Raw genomic sequence first — 21228 nt, 5'->3', positions numbered from 1 at the left:
CAAAGGTGGCTGAGCATGACAATGTCAAGTCGGTCCAACTTAATGACGTTGAACAGCAGCCAAAGGTGGCTGAGCATGACAAAGTTGTCATGTTGGTCCAAATGAATGACCTTGGGCAGCTTGATGAGAATCATGAGATTTGTCCTGAAGAGAGCCTCTTGCCAGCTCCAGCTGCTGAGACTCAGACCAGAAGTTGGTGGTTTCGCTGTGCCAAAGGTCTACTGATCGCAGGAGTGTTTCTTGGCACCGCCGCTGTCGTTGGACTGGGAATAGTGGAAATTTTAATCTGCGAGTCTGATGCATGCTCCTCGCAAAACAACATATGGTGATTAGCACAAAGATAACATGTTGTGAGTGTGATGCCCACCAATGTGTTAGCGGGACGTGAAGAGCGAATGGAATGTGAAATCCTTCTTTTCGAGTGACTACGCGTTCAGGAGAGAACTGCAAGGCTAATAACGTTTAGCATTTTAAGACAATCCTACAGTTATAGTTTATGTTATCCTTCATGTTCGAGAACATTTAATGTGCGTGTACTGTACCGAAAATAATGTTTATTTTCGATGTTTAGTGCTGTATGGAATTGGTGTCCGTCTGCGCTACATGTGCATTTGAGCTAGCACAAAGATAACATGTTGTGAGTGTGATGCCCACCAATGTGTTGTCACATGTGTGTTATGTATTTTGTTTTCATTCACAGCCAATATGTTTTAAAGTGAGCACACTTGTTTATTCCAGCAATAATTTTAGCAAATGTTTTGCATTTTAAGACCATCCTACAGTTATAGATTCTGTTATCCTTCATGTTCTAGACTTTCTATCAATCTTTAACTTTGAATCTCGTAACTTTGAATCTCATAACTTTGAATCTCATAGTCTCATAACTTTCTGTCTCATTTAATTTGTTGTAATTCTGTTATGCTGTTCTACACATGACATCTATTGACTTCTGTCCATCATGGGAGAGGGATCCCTCCTCTGTTGCTCTCCCACAGGTCTCTTCCTTTTTTTACCCCGTTAAAGGTTTTTTTTGGGGGAGTTTTTCCTGTTCCGATGTGAGGGTCCTGGGACAAGACGATGTCAAATGTGTACATATTGTAAAGCCCTCTGAGGCAAATTTGTAATTTGTGATTTTGGGCTATACAAAAATTAATTTAATTTAATTGAATATCCATCTGTTTTACACCACTAGCATCACTCCTTAGTGTGTCTTTTTAAATTCTTTTTTGATTTGGAAATATTGGCAGACACAGAATTTAACATTTAACAACAATCAACAGTGCAAAGTAGAAACATATTAAAATTTACAGAAAAATATAAAATAAAGTGGAACATAAAATAAAGTGAAATATAAAATAAAGTGCACAAACGAACAGATAACAGGACTATAAACAAGTGAGATGTAAGTGTAGTGTAAAAGTGTCGAGTGTAATAGAAGGGATGTGCAGGGGAGTGACCGGTAGGAAATTGTCCTGGGGATGACAGAGTCAGTGGGGGTCCCGGGCTCTGTTAATGAGCCCGACTGCCGACGGGAAGAAACTGTTCATGTGTCGTGAGGTCTTGGTCCTGATGGACCTCAGCCTCCTGCCAGATGGAAAGGGCACAAACAGTTGTTGTCCAGGGTGAGAGGGGTCGGCTACAATCGTTCTTGCTCGCTTCAGGGTTCTTGAAGTGAACAAGTCCTGGAGGGACGGCAGGTTGCAGACAATCACCCTCTCAGCAGAGCGAATGATGCGCTGCAGCCTGCCCTTGTCCGTGGCTGCAGCGTACCAGTGCTGATGGTCCGAGAGGCTGAGACATGCTTTCCCAGCTTGACGTGCTGCTTCCTGTCACACAGGAAGTCTGTAACCACTTTCAGGTGGAGTCGGGCACGTGCAGCTGGGAGAGCTTGTCCTGCAGCAAAGACGGGATGATGGTGTTGAAGGCAGAGCTGAAGTCCACAAACAGGATCCTGGCGTAGGTTCCTGGGGAGTCCAGATGCTGGAGGATGAAATGAAGGGCCAAGTTGACTGCATCGCCTACAGACCTGTTGGCTCTGTAGGCGATAATAATAACCTAGATAATTAACAAAAGCACAGGTAAATATGACTAAATTGATGGTTTAAATACACTTATACTGCCATCTAGTGGTAGAACGGGTGAACATTTACTTTGCGTGTCCTTACCGGCTACACTCTGCGTTCACTAAATCAACACAATACAGTGGACAAAGAAATATCAGTGCGAACAGCAACAAATAAATATCAGTGCCAACAGCAACATTTCCGTGAACACAAAAAAGACTTTGATTAAACTATATCACGAACTGTATTGCATCAAACAATGCACCGATTAATCGGAAAGTTGATTATTGCTGCGTACATTGATAAATGAATATTAAACAGCATGTAGTCAACTACTGATGCTAACACACTCCCATCAGCCAAGATTTATTTATTTATTAATTTCTTGCATACGGTCATTATATTGCCTTCACTTTTATTTTGAAATAATCTTGTTTCCGGGTTACCTGTTGCGCTCTTCGTCTCGTTTTAAAGGAAAAAACAAAAAAGGGATTTGCAAAAACGAAATACGGCTCGTTATTTGACTGGTTCTTTGGTAAAACAGATGACTAAAACGTACACGGACCCCCATCAAGCCCTGATTATATATTCCGTAATTATTTGGCTGAATTCTTTGGGTCAAATTCATCATTGTGTAGTTTATTGTGTAGGTATTACAATCAATAATTGGTCAAGAGGTGCATTTAGATGTAACGTGTTACGGCATAGAAAAGTTTACATCACATGTTAGAAATAATTACAGGGGGTCGTTGTATTGCAAATGAGCATCCCCACGCTTACTTTCACATTACTCTAGTTAACGCCTCTGGCATTGGAAACCACACAATCGGTAAAATCGTCTCCAGCAGAGTCCTGACGAGAGGTTTGGACTGGTGTCGTGACTCTTATTTATGGAACCGTCTTTCCGGTATGACTTTAATGCGGCAGGACTACGCCCTCTCCCAAGTGAAAAAATCGTATAGTGGAAGCCCATTGGTCAGCACAAGTGTCAATCAAACGCCTGGTTCGCTCTATTCCAGTAATCCCAGCCTCCTCTGGATTCATTGGGAATGGTTTTACTCATAGGTTTTACTACACAGCAGCGGAGACCAGCACGGCGGCAGGATTTTAAGAACTTGAATATTGGATATATTTAGCCGACATATTCAACAGCACTGAAAAGGATTTCTTGCTACATCAGAGGTAATTGTTGTGTTATTTGTGAACTTTTAACGGGAGTCCGTAGATGACAGCTAACATTACTGAAGCTAACGGTAGCCGTGTTTTTCCAAACACCAGTGGCCTCTTCTGCGTGTGTGTGGTGGGGTGCTGGCTGACAAGTGAATTTTAATTATTTTTTTTTATCATTTAACCCAGCCCGTACAATTTAAGTACACTGCCTCCTTTGATAAGATGTTGTTGAAATGATGGCTAACCAAGTGTTATCACCGTCTGTTCGATGTTTACGATAAGACGTTACCCATCATGCTGCCCAGTTGCTAATGCTAATGATGCAAACTGTTTTGTGATGATGCACTTTGGGATACCTGCTGTATTCGCCACTTTTTTTTTTCTGGAGGACCTTAATCAGAATTGGAAAAAAAAATTAGCCATTACATATAAACAGCTAATAAGTGTTGAGTAAACAGGCCCGTCTACTATTATTATGCTTGTGTCACGTTAGTCGGGACCCCAAAGTTGTGATGTGACAGTATGACAACGGAATTGTTTTCGTCATCATGGTTGTTTTGTTCAGATCAACTCATTTTCAATGATCATGTTTTAATATTTTGAATGCTACAGCATAGATCATAGGCTGTTTGCTCTCGCTCTCTTGGTCTCAAACCGATCAGGACCATGTTACCCTATGGTGTGCGGTCTGCATGCACACAAGACGAGCTGTTCTTCTAGCTGTACACATAAAGTGTGTTCCGACACAGAGAACTAGGTGGAGAAATGATCTCTAATCTAGATTACATCATTTAACATACCCTACTCAATAGTTGGCTACCTTTACAGTACATACTAATTATTTTAATATGTTTTAATGAGGTCTTTTTTAGAACTGTACCACTTTTTTAAAACAGAAAAATAATAATAAAAAGGAGACAGTTACGGTGTCTTAGCAATCATTCCTAAACAGCTGTCACCCTTCAGTATTATAAGGAAGAACAGTTGTTTGTGTTCTGTCCTGGGAACAGGACACAACACAAACTGATTTAAAAAACAGATTTATTCTGTTTTTTTACAGAATAAATCTGCCTTAGTCCAATATGAGGATGAATTGTAAAAAAACAGGTAGTACGTTTTTATGCAATTCATCCTCATATTGGACTAAGGCAGATTTATTCTGTAAAAAAACACTGGGAACAGGACACAACATAAAAATTGTTAGCTCATCGCAGTATTACTCAATGCATGAAACACTGAACATTAGTCATAATAAACTGTGATTAGAAGGCGCCGACTTGTACCTTGCAGGACAATGGCCGCCCTGTTTGCGTGTTCTCTCTTGGTTGTGTCTGTGCTAAAAAGGGTCAGACTGGTTTGTGGATTTCTCCCAGGGTTGGACTGGAATGATTTTGACTCCCGGTGTGTGTGTGTGTGTGTGGGGGGTAGTTTTATTATCTTAAGACAGTCATTGAAAAAGCAAAATAATATAAAAGCAAATTGTGTACTTCTCAAGTGACTTTTCAGTTTTTTTTATTTTTTTTACTCACTTCCTGTTGCTTTCAAGATTTACATTCATTAAGGATTAGAGGGAAAGGCAAGGAAGGAAGGAAACGGCACACACACACACAGGAATGAATGTCCCCTCTCCACTGAGGTCAGAGCACACACTCACCCGTTAACTCTCCACTTTTCACTTGCATCCGGTCTTCTCTCTCTCTCTCTCGTCCCATCCAAGGGTCAAACATAATCAGCAGCCACTTTAGCTCATGTTTCAAAACGTCACCGCACTTCTATAGTACACTAGAGGCACTGTGTGCTTATTTCTTCTGGCCGCGGTGGTCATCGTATGACAGCGTCGCTGAGTGTAGGCCGAGAACATACAGTTCGGCTTCAGCTGCCACCCCACACGGTTTTAGTAAAGACAACAGTATATAAACAGAGGTTTTATTCTTAGTTTAAAAAAAGTGGTTGCGATAGTGAGGTGCTGAAAGGTTGGTGGCTGTGTTTATTGTGTAAGTATAAAATCTCTACTACTGCCCCGCGGCACAGTGCATATGAAAAGCTGAGGTATGTCGGAGTAAATTTGGCTGCGGCTTCAATTCTTTTTTTATTTTTGTCCGGGTTTTTGCTGCAGCGGGATTAACATTCCACTTTAAACTTAACTTCAGGATGTCTTTTAGACTGAAACTACTGTTTCATCAATAAATAGGTCGACAAAATGTAAATAACTGACTTTTTTCCCCCTCAAAAATATCAATAGATTAATTGACCATTAATTCCAGGTCAAAGCAAACATGCATCGTATATGCACTCAGCAGTCACCGTGATTGTTTTGTGACTTGCACAATCCCTGACTAAATGCTGGACTGTGTGTTGCACGTCCTGACTGAGAGTGTTCAGTATTTGACGACCAGAGTTTAGCTACTGTGGAAAGAACGGGGGACAAACGAGGCCTTTCCACTGAGCAAATTTCAGGTTCCGAGAAACGATTGCATCACAGGGCGGTCAGTCGTCCGCAGTATATTCTGTGTGCCATTTTCCACGGCTTACTCCGAAAGGCTGCCCCGCACAGCTGAATGGTCAAACAGAACAGTGGCAAAGTCCAGTGTGGAACGAGGCGGAGTTAGTTAGGTGAGGCTTTTCTTTCCTAAAATAGAACCACTGCAGGTGTACGGATGAGGTCTGGCCTTGGGTTTTTAAGTAACAGCACCCTCCTTGTGGTTTTATTTTTTTGTAGTGTGTGGTCACATTTATTACCACTACAAGGACAAGGATCAGAGCCCAGCAGAGAAATATTGATTTGCGTGTTTGTGTGCATTTGTAGCTATCAGTTTCTTGGAGAGATTTCCCAGAAAATGTGCCCCCCCACTTCCCATCAGTGCACTATGTATCTTTTTCTCTTTTTTTGCAGGCTCAGACGTTATTAGTATATATTGGAGGTTGTTAAATGTTTCAGTCTGGTGCTGAAGTTGGAAAAATCGCTAGGATCCAGGACTGCTCTCTTCATGTGGGGACCCGCTCGGCACTGCAACGGGCTCAGAAGCCCTTTTTTGGTTCTCACACACACACACACACACGTGTGTGTGAAACATTGACTCCACACACAGCTGTATTTATGTTGAGCCATGCCTCTGAATTTCATCTGGAGGTGAGGTTTTTGAAGACAGCAACACGCCAGAAGACTTTTAAAACCCCCCCTCAGCCAAATTTCCTTGTTACCCACGTCGAAGTAAAGAAGTCGCACTGAGAGTAGTGATAGTTTCGTGTGTTCTTTGGCTACAGAAATAGCCAAGTTGCTAGATAGAGGCTCTGCAGTATTTACACAGTATTAATAGCAGCAGCAGGCCGCCGGCTATTACACTAGCATAAAAAAATAAATACAAATTTGCATTGAAAACAGGAACCTCAATGGACGTGGCCTTCAAGTTCATGCGTTTAGGTTTAATTTGCTCTTTTAAGACCATATGTGAAACCGCTTTAGGAGCCGGCAGTAGAGTCACATTCCAGGTTTGAAACTCCTCCCTCACTCCCACTGCTGCGAAGTGGTCTGAAAGGAAAGAAAAAGGCCATAGTGGACCACATAAAGGATTCTCAAGATGTTCCTTTAGACTTCATAAACAGGCCGTGTTCTGTCATTTAGCTGTCTCTGTATCTGCATTCTGTCCCCAGAGTCTTGATAGAAATGAAACCAAAACAACTGGTGGTTTGGAATGAAACTCTGAGCAGTTTAGTTAGATAAGCAGGCTAAAAACAAAAAATGTGTGTCTGTCCTCCTTTCCCGTAATGTAAGCTTTCTCTTCCCTGAAACCAGTATTTTGTTTTTCACCGTACACTGGCAGCCTGTGGCAGCTGTAGCAGCTTGTTTTGCTCACTGCAACTTATCTATTACCAGAATCTGACTTGTCTGTTTGCCAAAGATGCTTTGTGTTTGGGATGGTGAGACTCTTTTGTTTAGTTATCCAAAAACGGACTTTGCTGGTGCGTCTGTGTGTGTATCCTTGCGTTGAGGTCGTGTTGTGGCAGTAATGGGCATGGCGGCACTTGAGAGCATTGTTTTATCGAGCTACCGAGCTGTTCGAGGCCTGTGCCAGCCTGTCCCAGTGGGGAAACCAGACAAACTGCACTGCAGCTTCTCGTTCACAGTTAAACACACAATAACAGAGAATTAACACTGAACATTGTTCAATTGACACTGAACATTCACACCCAGACTCATCAAGCCCGAGGCTCATTCATTGCAACATGTTATTTTGTGGTGTAATCGGGCATCTTGTCTTTCTATTTGTAGAGAACAGCGGTCACATGCACTACAGGTTGGACATTGACCCGACTTTGTATTCCCTACCGAGATGTTTTTGCAGTAAACCAATGGCGATCTGAAAGACTTTGTATCTTGTTCTGGTCACTTTTTAATGTGATTTTGTTGGTTCCACATTACATTACAAAATTATTGCATGGCAAGATTTTGATCATATTCTTTACAAGGGCTGAAACTAATGATTATTATCGTTGAAGATTAATCTGCTGAATATTTTTGGTTAATCCTTTCGTCTGTAAAACGTCAGAAACAACCAATACTAGTAGATAGTAGCAGTTGTTTGTAGATCATCATCAAGACCAAGTCTTCTAGTACCAGGCGACAACCTCCGTGTATGCAAAGTGAAGCCAATGCAGAAGTGCCTTAAACTCTCATTCTTTCAAATGGCCAGCAGGGTGGTTGCAAAAAGAAGTCTGATTGTATAGAAGTCTATGAGAAAATGACTCTACTTCTCTCTTGATTTATTCCCTCAGAGTTTATGGTCTCAATCTCTAGTTTCAATACAGCATGATGTTCATTTATTAAGTGGTGGTCACATTTAGAGTTAAATAGACCATAGAGCAGGGAATGCTTTAGGGCGGGGCTACCTTGTAATTGACAGGTCTCTACCACAGCTTTGCTCGGTCGGGAAGTTTTTGTGTTACAACTTTAACCCTTTCACAGAGTGTTTTCAGCTCTTAAAAAAGTGAATTGTAACTTAAAACTGTCTCATTCAGCATTTGGTCGTACTTAGCTCCACCCTCTCGTATCACTTTTGCAAAAAAACAAGATGGCGACGGCCAAAATCGAAGCCTCAAAATCGTAGTACACAAACCAATAGGTGAGGTCACGGTGACTACGTCCACTTCTTACAGTCTACTTTAGAACAGGGAAACTGGATAAGGAACACGGGCACGCTTTGTATAAACAGCATTGTCTTACTTGTGTGTTTCCACATCTGGCCTGAAAGCAGCTGCCTGAGAGATGTGTTTTCTTGTGCTGGTGTTGGATTTTCCTGGCAGCTGTGCCTCTGACTTTGGCATACATTCGTACAACAATTGGGAGTTGGCAGGGAATCATTGCAGGCATTCAAGAATGCTGCAACAGAATGCAGCTCTTCCCCACAAACCGCTCATTGATACGAGCAAACTATCCAAACCTTGAAACATTTAATGAGATTACCGCGTGCACGCCGACAGAATATTCCACAAAATAAACACATTGTGTTTGCGTGACCCCAACTTCATAGTTTCACATCACCCGCCCTCACCACGACGCCACAACAACAACCTGAGTGTTGACAGTCTTCAGGACAGGAGTTTAATCTTTTTCCTCTCTTCTATGCTGTCTTTTCCCACAGGGCACCCTGCGTCTGTGTCTTGCCTCTTAAATGTCTAGCACGGTGTTGCTATAGTGGAGAGGACCACCACCTCAGGATCTGCAGACAGGGACTCGGCCAGTTGACCGCCATGCCTCGCTCAAAGCCTAACTGGAGCCCTCTGTGGCTCACCTGTGTCCTCCTGGGCCTCACGGCTGTACATGTCATAGATGGTAAGGGCCGAACTACACGCAGGGAAAACTTGTCAATGCAGCGTGATGTTGAATGCTGTGTATGTAACGTAGCTGGTCCGCGTGGAAAGGTTGGCTCTCTGTTTCTACAGGTCTGATACTAAAACCATTTAAATCCCTTATTGTTGTCCCGATCTTCTTTTTTTTCTTCTTCTAGTCCTTACTGTACCCCAGCAGGTGAGCCTGTCAGCTAACAGGTCTACACAGCAACTGTCCATATCCTGGCTGGGAGGAGCAGCGGCAACCTTCGACCTCCTGATTCTGAGAACTGAATTCAATATAACTGTCTTCTACGTAAGAGCACTTCTCTTTCATTTCATTCGTTCTTGTGCTTCTCTCATTGCACAGCTGTGCTACAAGTCGGTGTCATTCTCATGTGAGAGGAGCTTTAGCCCGACCTGTTGATATTTGAGAGTTTTAAAAATCTAATAATAATATATCCTCTAATATAGATGTTATGCCACCCACAACAACATAATAATCCTCATTAATTGGCTGATATATGTTGGTACCAGACATGTCTGCAATGACCTCATATTGGCCATTATATTTAGTTTATTTGGCCGCACATTTTGCTTTCGTAGCTTAATTGGCATGATAATTCAGTACAGTAATAAATATTTTCCTGCTCGAGCTACGACTGTGATCACCAGCGATCGTCCACCCGCTTCATGTTTCATCTGCCCCTCACGGTGTATTGCCTGCAGGACACGGTGTCCGTGACGGTGAATCAGGAGAGCGGACGGCACCAGTGGGACTGGACCTCAGTCGAACCCCTGGAGTGCACATCGCTGTCCGTCAGAATCCGCTCACGAGACAGAGAGACGACGAGTGACTGGAGCAACACTCAGATACTTCAAGGTCAGGGGGGGGCAATATTTACACCCGTATACATCATAGGACAGCGATAATTAGAGAAACATAGAGGCTGCATTGCCTGACCTGTCAATTTGGGATGATCATTTCAATTATTTTTCTCTTTGAAATCTCTTCCTTAAGCCAAAACAAATATAGATCTCTATTTATATCGCCCTCTCCCCTTTTGTCTCACTTCTCCCTTCCTCGCTCTGTCTATTTAGGAAGCGATCTCCCCAGCAATGAGAAAATCCAGGTGTTACCCCAGGACAGAATCGTACCTGTGGGGGCCAACACCACCTTCTGTTGCATTATGGCGGAGGGGAAGCAGTTCGGTACCATCAAATACGGCAACACGGTCATGCACGAGACGCGACTGAGTAGGCGAAGTTACGCTGTTACGGCTGTGAATCAGGGACTCTCCCGCCAGACGGGAACCAACGTCATCTGTAACGACAAGCTGAAGTCGGACCCTTGGGGATCGGTGGTGTTTGTCGGATGTAAGGGGATTTACTGTTCGGATAAGAACTGAAGTGTGAATGGTCGTCATATGGAAGATGGGTGAATGTGCATGGAGTGACAGAGAGAGAGGGAGTCGGCACAGAAGTAAATATGATGTTGCGGCTGAGATATTTAGAATAAATTCCTGGTAGTTATTTCTGTCTATGTGAACTTTATTTCTGTGTGTACATGATTATGCCATTGAGTGTCTACACGTTGTCCCCTTCCCCAGATCCACCACTGCCCAGTGACTTTGTGTGCGAGACTCATGACTTAATCTCAGCTGTGTGCCAGTGGAACGAAGGACGAGACACACGCCTGTACGGCAAACGAAGCACAAGCTACACGCTGAACAACAGGTACCACAGTCACAATAAAACTCAGCAAGATGGCTGTAACCTGACCTGAAACCTTGTGCTGTGGTGGAAACCGTAGGGCTTGGGGTCGAGTAGCAGAACTGCAACACACTCAGACACAAAAAGCAGGCTGCAGATGCTAAAATCCATGGAGTAGGACACAAGCTCGACACATCACTGATTCGGAGATCTGTTTCATAACAGCAAAAAGTGAACCCATAGGACCCGAGAGCCCCCCACGGGGGGCTGTTTTAGAGTGTGTAGCATTGAGCGTGTCGTAGAAAGCATTTTTCATAAAGAAATATGATTATTGCTCCAGACATATTAAATATTGAATTAACGGGAAAAGTCCTAGCAACATCATCATACCAGCCATTGTAAACACTGCAAACACAATTATACATGAACTAGTATCATATCTGGAAGATATCTAGAAGATTTGCCACAATTTTCGCCAAAAATCGACGACCTATGCTCTCTCTATGGCTCTCTGATCACGAAGCAGGGACCGCACATGGCGGATGAAGACATGCAGGAGGGGCGTGATTCGACCCGGAGACGAACAGCGTCGTCGAAATTACTCTCTTTCAAACCGTTCAAAAGTTATGGGTATATATGCCAACATCAGCCACAAGTCACGTGAAACACAATTGGGTAAAAAAACTTACGTTTTGGTGATGTAAAACGGATTTATTCCAGCCGATTTCGGCACAGCTAGTTCCTCCATCTTGTGCTGCATGTCTGTGAGTGAGATCAATGCGCTGGCGGAATGAATCACAAAATGGCAGACGATTCTCTGAGGTGGAGCAATCCATGTAGAGAGGGGGGTTCGCCCTGCATTTTGTGATTTTTAGTCAGTAAACAGACTCGGATACGATCAAACACCCCCGCATGGCTCCCGTTGGACTATCCCGCATCTAAAAAGCTCTCACGCGAGTAAATCGGACAATCACAGGCCTTACCAGGGTCACATAGACACACATTATGAGCCATTTATTGTTATGAATGACAGATATGACACATCATAACTGCTCAAAATTATTCAAAATGGTGTCAAACTGATTTATTAGGATTATTGAACACTCTTAGTGATAAGAAAAGTGAATATATAGTTAACATTTAGTTATATATTATATAAAATTAGTATACAGCAATGCAACAGCTGGTTTCCGAAAATCAAAATTTTGATTTTTAAGACCGTTTATGCTGGCCTGCTTCACTCAATCGAAGTAAAATATGTTGTGGGGACATGTAAAACGTGTTGTTCTATGTCTGTGGTGTATTTTTAGGCTTGCAGTTGCATTATTTAAAAAAAAAAAAGTTCAATACAAGTGCTTTTTTTCAGGCGAACCTAGAAATTTTTCAATTTGAGCTGTGCCATAAGTGTATCAGTTATTAACCAGTAACATATACACAATATTTACACAATTCAACACATCTCACAAGTGTTACCAGTATTCTAGCATCAAAATTATTAAAATAGACCTTGTAGTTAGAGCTGGGGACTCTCTTGAGTATGGGTATGCAATTTTCGAGCAGAGGCCTAAAAATAGGGCTAGGGTCCTATATTAATTAAACATGAGAGTAGCTTTTTAATAGTCATGCTAAACTCGCATATCTGCTATCACAAAATCCTGTGGCTATAACCAGCCAAACCAACAGTCAATTGCGTCCGCGTCACGTAAATCGCCACATAAACGAAGCAACAAACGGCAACGAAACAGGTTACGTGTGAAAAGTCTGTAAGATATGTTCACGGTTGTGGACACATTGGGAAAAAAACAAACCTAAACGTTCTGTTGTCTCTGTACCTGACTAATGGTCCAGGACACAGAGGCGGTAGAGATGGAATGACATTGACAAGCCAGGATGTGGTTTAATGTCACTTTTCTTCTGAGAAATGATCCCGCATTATTTATGATTGCCTTTCTCTAAAAAATTGTTTTCAGCCCAGAAAAAAAAAAAAAAAAACAGCTGAGAGAGAGAGAGAGAGAGAGAGAGAGAGAGAGAGAGAGAGAGATAATGCACTTAGTCTAAGTAACCACTTGCTACTTGTGTGTGTGTCCATTTAACATTGATAGTGTATTGGCTGTCTGCCAGACCTTTTACAGGAACCGTCAGACGGCTGGCTTGAAGACGAGTTACATTATGAGTGTGTTTGTGCCTGTGAGGTTATGTGAAGTGGTTACATTTTATTTTCCATTAAATGAAATTGTTTTGATTTTCACATTCTTACGGAATCTGCTCTTTATTTTATTTTAATCTGCTCTTTATTTTATTTTAATCTGTTCTTTATTATTTTTTTTCTTTGCAGGAAATGTGATTTTAGCAGGATGCAGAAGAAGCATGACGAGTGGCGTGTGGCCCAGTGGGAGGGTAACTGGACCCTGGTAGCCGCGAATCCTCTCGGCCGGCACGTCCTCACTGACTCTGCTGAGCTCAGGCACAGAGGTAGCTGTTTCACGCTCAACGGAAGAATTTATAGCATTTTTCTTTTTAAATTAAAGGTAAACATGGACATAAAAATAAAAAAACAACATCCAGCACACTGATTGTTGTTTCACCCTTTCTCCTCAGTGCGTCCGGTAGCACCAGAGAGCCTGAACTCTGCTGTCCATGCCTGGAACACCACTGTGCTGTGGCAGTGGAAGTACAACATCTATTCCTCTCTGGCTCTTGACTGCCAGGTAGAGCTCTCCTCCCAAGGGTACAAAACAAAGGTAAGTTGTCTGCGTTCATGCTAATGTTTGTGTGTTGCAGGGGAAGACCACTGTCCGGTTTTTCTTTGGTGCATATGCCAGTCAGACGGATCACTTCCATTGTTCTACCACATATCCATTACAACCCGCTAACGACCAACCGCATCACTCTCTACGAACGCACGCTTCTATCAGCATGTTCTCTCCACGGGTGCGACCCGTCGATGTACCAGACAGTAACGAAATCTCATCCTCGTGTGTCCAGCGTACCTTCTCCGGTCTGGGCCTGCGGTCGGTGGTCCTGTCAGACCTCGACCCCGATGAGGATTACAGCGTTCAAGTCCGCTGTGGTGCCCAGCAGAATTTCTGGAATTGGGGAAGCTGGAGCAAGCCGCTTTCCTTCAAAACCAACACTTATGGTAAAGGGTTTGTTTGTGGTGACTCTTTCATTTTCAGATTTCAAGTCTTTGAATAATGGTTTTGTCTATAAAGGTTTTGCAAATAGTGAAAAGGTCACATCACAAGTTGTCAGAGCCCAAAGTGATGTCTTCCAATTGCTTGTTTTGTCCAAAACCCCAAATTGATTAAAACAAAACAAAGAAAATCAGCAAATCCTCACATTTTAGAAGCTGGAACTGATTAATGATAAAAAAGTGAAATGATAAATTGAGCATCGATCAACAATCGACTAATTGTTTCTGGCCTGTGATAGCAGGTTCATGTTTATTGACTTGTAGCTAGTAATTCATGTTGCTACGTGCTGATATAATCTAAAAATAATTATTACTAATTGCTCTGAAGTATAACTAAAATGTAGTATTTTCAGTTTGTTAGTAACAAAAGAAGGTAGACATTTTATTACTGTAAACCCCACTGAGTGCAGGTGTTCGTATGGGGACGTAAGGAAGTGGACCCTGCTGTTTACAAGATCAATAATAAACTTTCATGCTCAAGAGATTTATTTTACATTTTTAGTGTTCATCCTTTGTTGCTCTGTGATTTTTGCCAGTGTTCATTTTCAGATGTTTTTTCTCTCAGTTCCAGATGCTCTTGATGTGTGGATGTGGATTAACAAAGACTACACTGCGCAGGTCATTTGGAAGGTACGTTTTATTTTGTTTTTTGTCTTTGACTTGAATTGTTCTAGTTTTTAATTGTAGATTTACAAATGATTTGTTTTACTGCAGGGAGCACAGATTTACAGCATGTTCACACAGACCACAATCAGACGATGCAAGTTCCTGCCAGGGTTCTTCTGTTTTAATCGTTTTGCTTTGTCTCTGGCTTTCTTTCCTCTTCCTCCTTTTACTCTCTTGACCGGTTTTCCTGACTTCCTTCCCCTTCCCTTGATTTCTTCCAGCCTCTGACACAAAGACAAAGCCATGGTCTGATCACACGTTATGAAGTTACGTTCTGGAGCCCCAAGGAAAATCGACAGCGCACAGAATTCTTCTTACCGGATACTTCTGTGGTAGTAATCAACCTCACACAGATCGCAACCGTCAGCGGTGACGACAAGGTCACGGCAACCGTCATTGCGAGGAACGCCGCAGGGGTGTCTCAACCTGCAAGTGTACATATACCACTACATCTGACAGGTGCGTGGAAATGGAGTGTATTTAAGTGTGTATGTATATATACAGTTGTGTGAAAAAGTGTTTGCCCCCTTCCTGATTTCTTATTTTTTTGCATGTTTGTCACACTTAAATGTTTCAGATCATCAAACAAATTTAAATATTAGACAAAGATAACACAAGTAAACACAAAATGCAGTTTTTAAATGAAGGTTTTTATTATTAAGGGGGAAAAAAAATCCAAACCTACATGGCCCTGTGTGAAAAAGTGATTGCCCCCTAAACCTAATAACTGGTTGGGCCACCCTTAGCAGCAACAACTGCAATCAAGCATTTGCGATAACTGGCAATGAGTCTTTTACAGCGCTGTAGAGGAATTTTGGCCCACTCATCTTTGTAGAATTGTTGTAATTCAGCCACATTGGAGGGTTTTCGAGCATGAACCGCCTTTTTAAGGTCATGCCACAGCATCTCAATCGGATTCAGGTCGGGACTTTGACTAGGCCACTCCAAAGTCTTCATTTTGTTTTTCTCTCTTGAAAGCAACAGTTACTACATGTTATAAAACAACATGGAGACACACAGTTTCTACATTGCTGTATTCATATTTTCACCTTTCCAGATGTGGAACCCCGTTCCATGTCCAGGGCCGTTTATACGGACGGAGGCTTCCCTCTGTTCTGGCAGCGCGACGACAACGCCACCTGCGCTTCTGTGGTAGAATGGTATGAGGCCTCCTGCAAGTGGAACTGCCCTGTGAGGTGGATCAAGGTGGCCGCCGGAACCACCAACGTCTCCGTTGAGTCAGGTATGCCGGCATCTATGCCGGCATCGATGCCTCCATGTTTTCAGCATATTTCAAATGTACTGTACCGTGTTATTTTTGGCCATGGACAGTGTTTTAAACCTGTTTTAAATATTTGCCTTCAGCCGACTTCCAGCCGGGCGTGATGTACTACATCTCCCTGTACAGTATCACCTCGGAGGCACCAGAGCTGCTGCAGCGCTGGCAGGGATACATGCAGGAGCTGGGTAAGGACAGCACGGCGTGTTAGCGGAAGCATTGACTTCAGAAATCGCATTTCTGATCGCTGACTCTCTGTTATGCCGGCTCCGACCCATCTCTTCTGTTCACTCTTGCTTCCTCCCGCCCTCTCGTCTCCCACAGTCCCCTCCGCTTCTGTCAGCCTGTCAACCACCCAGCAGAACTCCAACATTCTCCTGACCTGGGGAGAGATCCCGCTGGTCGACAGAAGAGGCTTCCTCCTGGGCTACAACATTTACGTCAGTAGCGGCTCCGAGCTCAAGCTTCTCGGTAAACGTGTACAAATGCATGTGTGATTCATGATGGCATTCGGCGAAAAGCATTTCTTATCTTGTTTGAACTCGCACATCCTCATTTCTCTCGTTTTTTGTCTCCCTTTTCTTTCCTTCCCTCGCCTCTCCGTGGCGTTTCACCCTGTCCTTTGAACAGCCAATCTGTTGGACCTAGGAAGCAGGTATTACACAGTAAAAGGCCTCTCTGAAGGCTCCTATAAGTTCACTGTCAAGGCCTACACCTCAGCAGGCGAGGACACAGGCGTCACTGCCTCCATAACGCTGGAGCCATACAGTACGTGAATGTGTAGTTATGTGTGTCTAGCTCCAACTGCTTATTCTACAACCATTACTTTTATTTTAGGCTACAGAATATTGCACCTATGAATAGATGTTCTATTGCTTAAAGTCTAATAAGTACTATTCCTACTGTCTTGTCCTGACAGCTGATTGGCTGATACTGGAAATCTTGGCTTCCATGGGAATCACAGCCGTATTCGTGGTCTTCGTCACCTTCGTTTGCTACAAGAAAAGGAAATGGTGAGTGTGTTTTGCTGCTGTTTTTTGGGTTGTCTGTCTGACTGGTTGCTGGAGGCATTCAACCTGAGACGGTAGTTCTAGTTGATGTTATTTTAAAGTAACATTTTGCTTGGTCACCAGGGTGAAAAAGGCGTTCTATCCAGACATACCCGAGCCCAAGCTGCCCGGCGATTGGTCCAGGTCACAGGTACAGTACGAGTCTAATTCAATATGACCCTCACCACTAAACTAATCAAGTGCTAATTCTATTTAAAGAAATTACAATTGAGCGTTCCCTATTTTTTGATCGTCCCTTGTGAGAAGATGGTGGTCGTCTCCCGTTGAAACTTACTCAGTGGAGTGTTTGAACACCCGGTGTGTCTTACAGGAGCCACTGGATGTGAAGCCATCACCCCATAGTTTGGTCCACATGGTGGAGAGGCCCGAGTGGGATTCTAGCAAAGAGGTACTCGTCGTCATTCCCGAAGAGGAAGAGGATGAAGACGGGCTGGGAGACGAGCCAGCTGACACCGATGAGCCGGCTTCATTGCGCTACTACAACCACGTGGTAGACGAGCGCCCCATAAGGCCGCGCTTCCCAGACTCCTCGTCTTCCTCCGCGTCCTCTTTGGATTCGGCGCGCACCGATGTAACGTACACGGGGATCCAGACCTCAGGGTCTTCCTTGGTCTTCCAGCTGGATCCGCAGGGCTCCTCCGAGGGCCACCAACCCCAGGCTGATCTGTCCTTCTGCAGAGGAGGAGGAGGAGGAGGAGGAGGAGGAGGAGGTTACCGGCCCCAGATGCAATCTAGAGCCCCAAATGACGACACAGACCTAGCGTCACCCGAGCCTTTCTTCGAGCCCCAGGCTGCCAGCTCCGGGGGCTACAAACCCCAGAGCTCCTGGCATTTGGACTCCCCCGTGGAGGCCGGGGAGAACGACGGCCTGGCACCCTCTCTCGGGTCGCCCACCTCAATTGCTTCCACTCAGTTCCTCCTCCCTGACGGAGAGGAGCACGCAGATGAGAGGCGATCATCGTCGGCGGCAACCTGGTTCACCAACCTGCTATCATCCACTAAACCATGAAATCATCTCATGCTCACTACTAGCAGTCAGGCCGGGGAGGATGGGGGAGGGGGAGGAGGGGGAGTAACAGAAAACCTTCTGATTCATTGCTGTTACTAGTGTCATGCATCAAACAAGCCTCACCCGTACAGTGTCGGTAAATATCCCCCCTGATGTAGCACTACATTCTTACAGTTGCACTTTGGAAGCAGCTCAATCGTGCTATTTAAGGTGTTTATTCCAAACATACAGAAATATTGTTGATTTTCTCCGTCATGCAAATATCATAAATCAAAACCTGTATATTTGTATATCAAATCCTTTCTATTCTGACAGCAAATCTCTTTCGTCATACCTCTTTTCAACCCATATTTAATCCCCATGATGGGCATTTAGCAATGGCACATCCTGTGTTTCAGCTGGTTGTATCCAGTTTTTATCTTGCATTTCAGTTGTTTTTATTTCTTGTCGATGTGAACTTTGCCACACTACAGAAGAAATCTGAAAGCAGGAAGTTTTCAAACCTAATGACGGATCTGTAAAAGTAAGGGACATTTATTTTTCTTTTTGGAAGAACACTACAAAAGAACGGTTTGGGTGGAAGGTAGCTAAGCAGACAGCATCCATGTCTTCTGCCGGTCCGCTGACAGCTGGACAGTTGATGAGCTACTGAAAGGAAAAGATGATTTTAGAGGTATGTATAGGTGGCACTCTCTTGGGTCAGTACCAAGGTAGCTCCTATCATAACAGATCTATTTTTCACAAATCACTGTCTGAACGGTGAGATGTAAATTGAAAGATGTACTTGTGATTATTTTAAACATACAGGAGTGGAGCTGTCTGGAATTGTGTGGGTGATGAGCCCCCGTGGATATATACACTGATATAAGCTAGCACATGAATAAAAACTAATGTAATTCAATTAGCAAACACACTATTATGTTACTTTGGGCTGTTTTTGTTGGTTTCTTTCTTTAACCAGTAAAGGTTTTTTGCAGTATTTTTAATTTTTTTTTTCTTGTTGAGAAATACATTTCACAGTCAGGCCAGTGTCTTCTTCTTAATGTTGCAACGTGTCGCGCGTTATCCTCGAGTTAGGGGATTGGTATTGAACAAAGTATGAGAAATCACTTGGATGGGTTATTACAGTGTCGGATGATTCTTGATAAATATAATGCTTCCAGACATTTGCACCATGTCGGCCTTGCTCCTAAATGTTTATGTATAATGAAAAAAAGAATATGTTACAATAATGCAGTTCAGAAATGTATTTTATCGGACGTACAGTTCCCACTGGCACTGAGTGTTGCATACAAAGGATTTTAGCAAGCGCTGAAACTATCTAAACGTTGGTTACATTATATTTGTGTGCTCGTGAGAAATTATTTTTCTTTGGTCGCTTCATGTTCAAGCTCAGAGAGGTGGCAGATAATGCATTTGATGTTGATTTGCTGTGCTTGAGTGCTTGTTTTTTTTTTTAGGGAGATCTTAGTCTGCTATACATTTTAAGGTTTTTTGTTTTGTTTTTGTTTTTTATTTCATTTCAGATTTGTCCTGAAGCCTCCTTATACATTTTGTGACAGGAAAAAGGGACAGTGGAGAAATCTTACACAGGGAAATGAATAGAGAATTTCCAGAAATGCTATCACTTAGTTTTTGATTTGTTTGTTTTTGACAAAAATGTGTAGAAATGACCTTGTAAATATCGGTTCGCCCGACAGCACTTTGGCATCTCCGTTATGGTGTGAAACACAGGCCACTAATAGCCAAAGTAGACTCCACATACTCCATTTGCTCTCCACTCGCATGTACATTGCGGGTGTTGAGGATGCACCATTGGCTCGGCTTCCCAAAAGCATCATTATGCAAAGATGACAACCTTTGATATGGTTAGCCAGCGGTAACCAGGATGTTTATTTTCTATTTTTCAGAGCCAGTTTCTTGCTGACATGTGGTTTTATTGTTTCTCAGTGCCTCCAGACAACAAGCTTTAAGTAAAAACTACTGTGACAGGATTGATGACTAACTTTAATGGATGGCTCCACTGATGAACTGACGACAGGCAGGCAGTCCTCTTTGACTACTGGGGGAAATGTATCGCCTCTTTGTCTTGTAACACTGATCATGGGGGAAAGTAGTTGAGAGAATTGTACACCTTTCGCCTTAGTAGAGCGTGAACCAACCAGCTGCATTGTGAGATCAGGGGTCACTTCAAGGCAGTGGTAAAGGGTGGCTAAAGAGAGTTTAAATATACCTGCAGATTGTTTTCCTTTGGAGTCTGCTTTCTCAAACAAGCACGGCTTTGGAGAGCAACCTATGAACGCTGTGTGTTACATGCTTTTATGTTGATTTGGATCAACGAAACGGCACCTTTTCATTTTTCTCTAAATCTTTGTTTTTATACAACCAACTGTACATAATTGTCAATTTATTTCCTTATACATTACAGAATGATATTCCCCAGGCTGCAACAGGCAGTCAACGTTGACCGACCAGCTTTCTCGAGAGAGTAAAGGCGAATGTTTGTGTTGACACCAGATGCATAGAGTCCTACGACATGTGGAGGCATCACACTTTGACTGTATAATGATAATTGAAAAATTGTGAAAACTGAATTTGAATTGTGATCCCGTCCTCTTATAGTAGTTCAGCCTGCTTTGCATCCCGATCTCATCACTGCAGTGTCGCATAGCCAGACGCATTGTAAGCAGGACTAGAATAATCACCATGCAGGCTCAAATGTGGCAACTGCTGACATGCAATTTTCCTTCTTTTTTTTTTTTTTTTTTTCCAATTGTGCATACATATTTTTAATTGGAGTTAATATTTCCTCTGTAGAACATAACAATCCTGTGCTTCATACAGCAGTGTACGCTTGCTATGTTACACATCTTCATCTCTGGCCTAAGATGTTTTTTACAAATCGATGCATGTTGTGTAAAATGCTACTAAGAGAACAGAGGCTCATAAATCCTTTAAACTCCAAACTTTACGTTACCCGATAGCTTTAAAACACTAACGCAGACTAATGTTGTGCATGGCAACATGACTAAAGTATTGCGCATTTTTCTGAAAAATGCTTTAAAATTCCATGATATTTTGCAGAATACTTTACTATTGATTGACCGACGGTGAAGTGCTTCTGAGTTCACACGTGAATGTTAACACTAATTGAAATGCTACTTGTTTTAAGGCAATAAAGTTATCTGTCTGGCCACTTGTCACTTTGTCAGTGTTTTCCTTTCTACTTCTGTGCAGAT

The 21228-nt window shown here is 42.9% G+C and overlaps 1 protein-coding gene across 1 annotated transcript; it reads left to right on the top strand.

The window, feature by feature from the left end:
- Window positions 1-3081: 3081 nt before the first annotated feature.
- lifra (LIF receptor subunit alpha a) lies at window positions 3082-19983 on the top strand. Its single transcript, XM_031856276.1, has 18 exons — window positions 3082-3245; window positions 8873-9063; window positions 9239-9375; window positions 9789-9942; window positions 10161-10436; window positions 10670-10796; window positions 13108-13244; window positions 13371-13513; window positions 13758-13911; window positions 14531-14595; window positions 14853-15090; window positions 15689-15874; window positions 15997-16098; window positions 16235-16381; window positions 16541-16678; window positions 16830-16923; window positions 17044-17110; window positions 17291-19983. Exons 2-18 carry the CDS (start codon window positions 8982-8984, stop codon window positions 17987-17989), a joined length of 2946 nt encoding a protein of 981 aa, XP_031712136.1. The 5' UTR covers window positions 3082-3245; window positions 8873-8981; the 3' UTR covers window positions 17990-19983.
- Window positions 19984-21228: the final 1245 nt, after the last annotated feature.

This window comes from Anarrhichthys ocellatus, unplaced genomic scaffold (genome assembly GCF_004355925.1).
Source record: "Anarrhichthys ocellatus isolate YVR2014 unplaced genomic scaffold, GSC_Weel_1.0 scaffold17, whole genome shotgun sequence".
In the NCBI taxonomy this organism is placed as follows: domain Eukaryota; kingdom Metazoa; phylum Chordata; class Actinopteri; order Perciformes; family Anarhichadidae; genus Anarrhichthys; species Anarrhichthys ocellatus.
Note: the sequence above shows the minus strand (reverse complement) of the source record. Positions and strands in the feature narration are given on the sequence as shown.

Bases quoted from the DNA above. Each gene is read 5' to 3' on its own strand.
- lifra (XM_031856276.1), top strand. From the start codon at position 8,982: ATGCCTCGCTCAAAGCCTAACTGGAGCCCTCTGTGGCTCACCTGTGTC. The intron at 9,376-9,788 runs GTAAGAGCACTT...TATTGCCTGCAG, and splicing joins TCAATATAACTGTCTTCTAC to GACACGGTGTCCGTGACGGT. The intron at 13,245-13,370 runs GTAGCTGTTTCA...CTTTCTCCTCAG, and splicing joins TGCTGAGCTCAGGCACAGAG to TGCGTCCGGTAGCACCAGAG.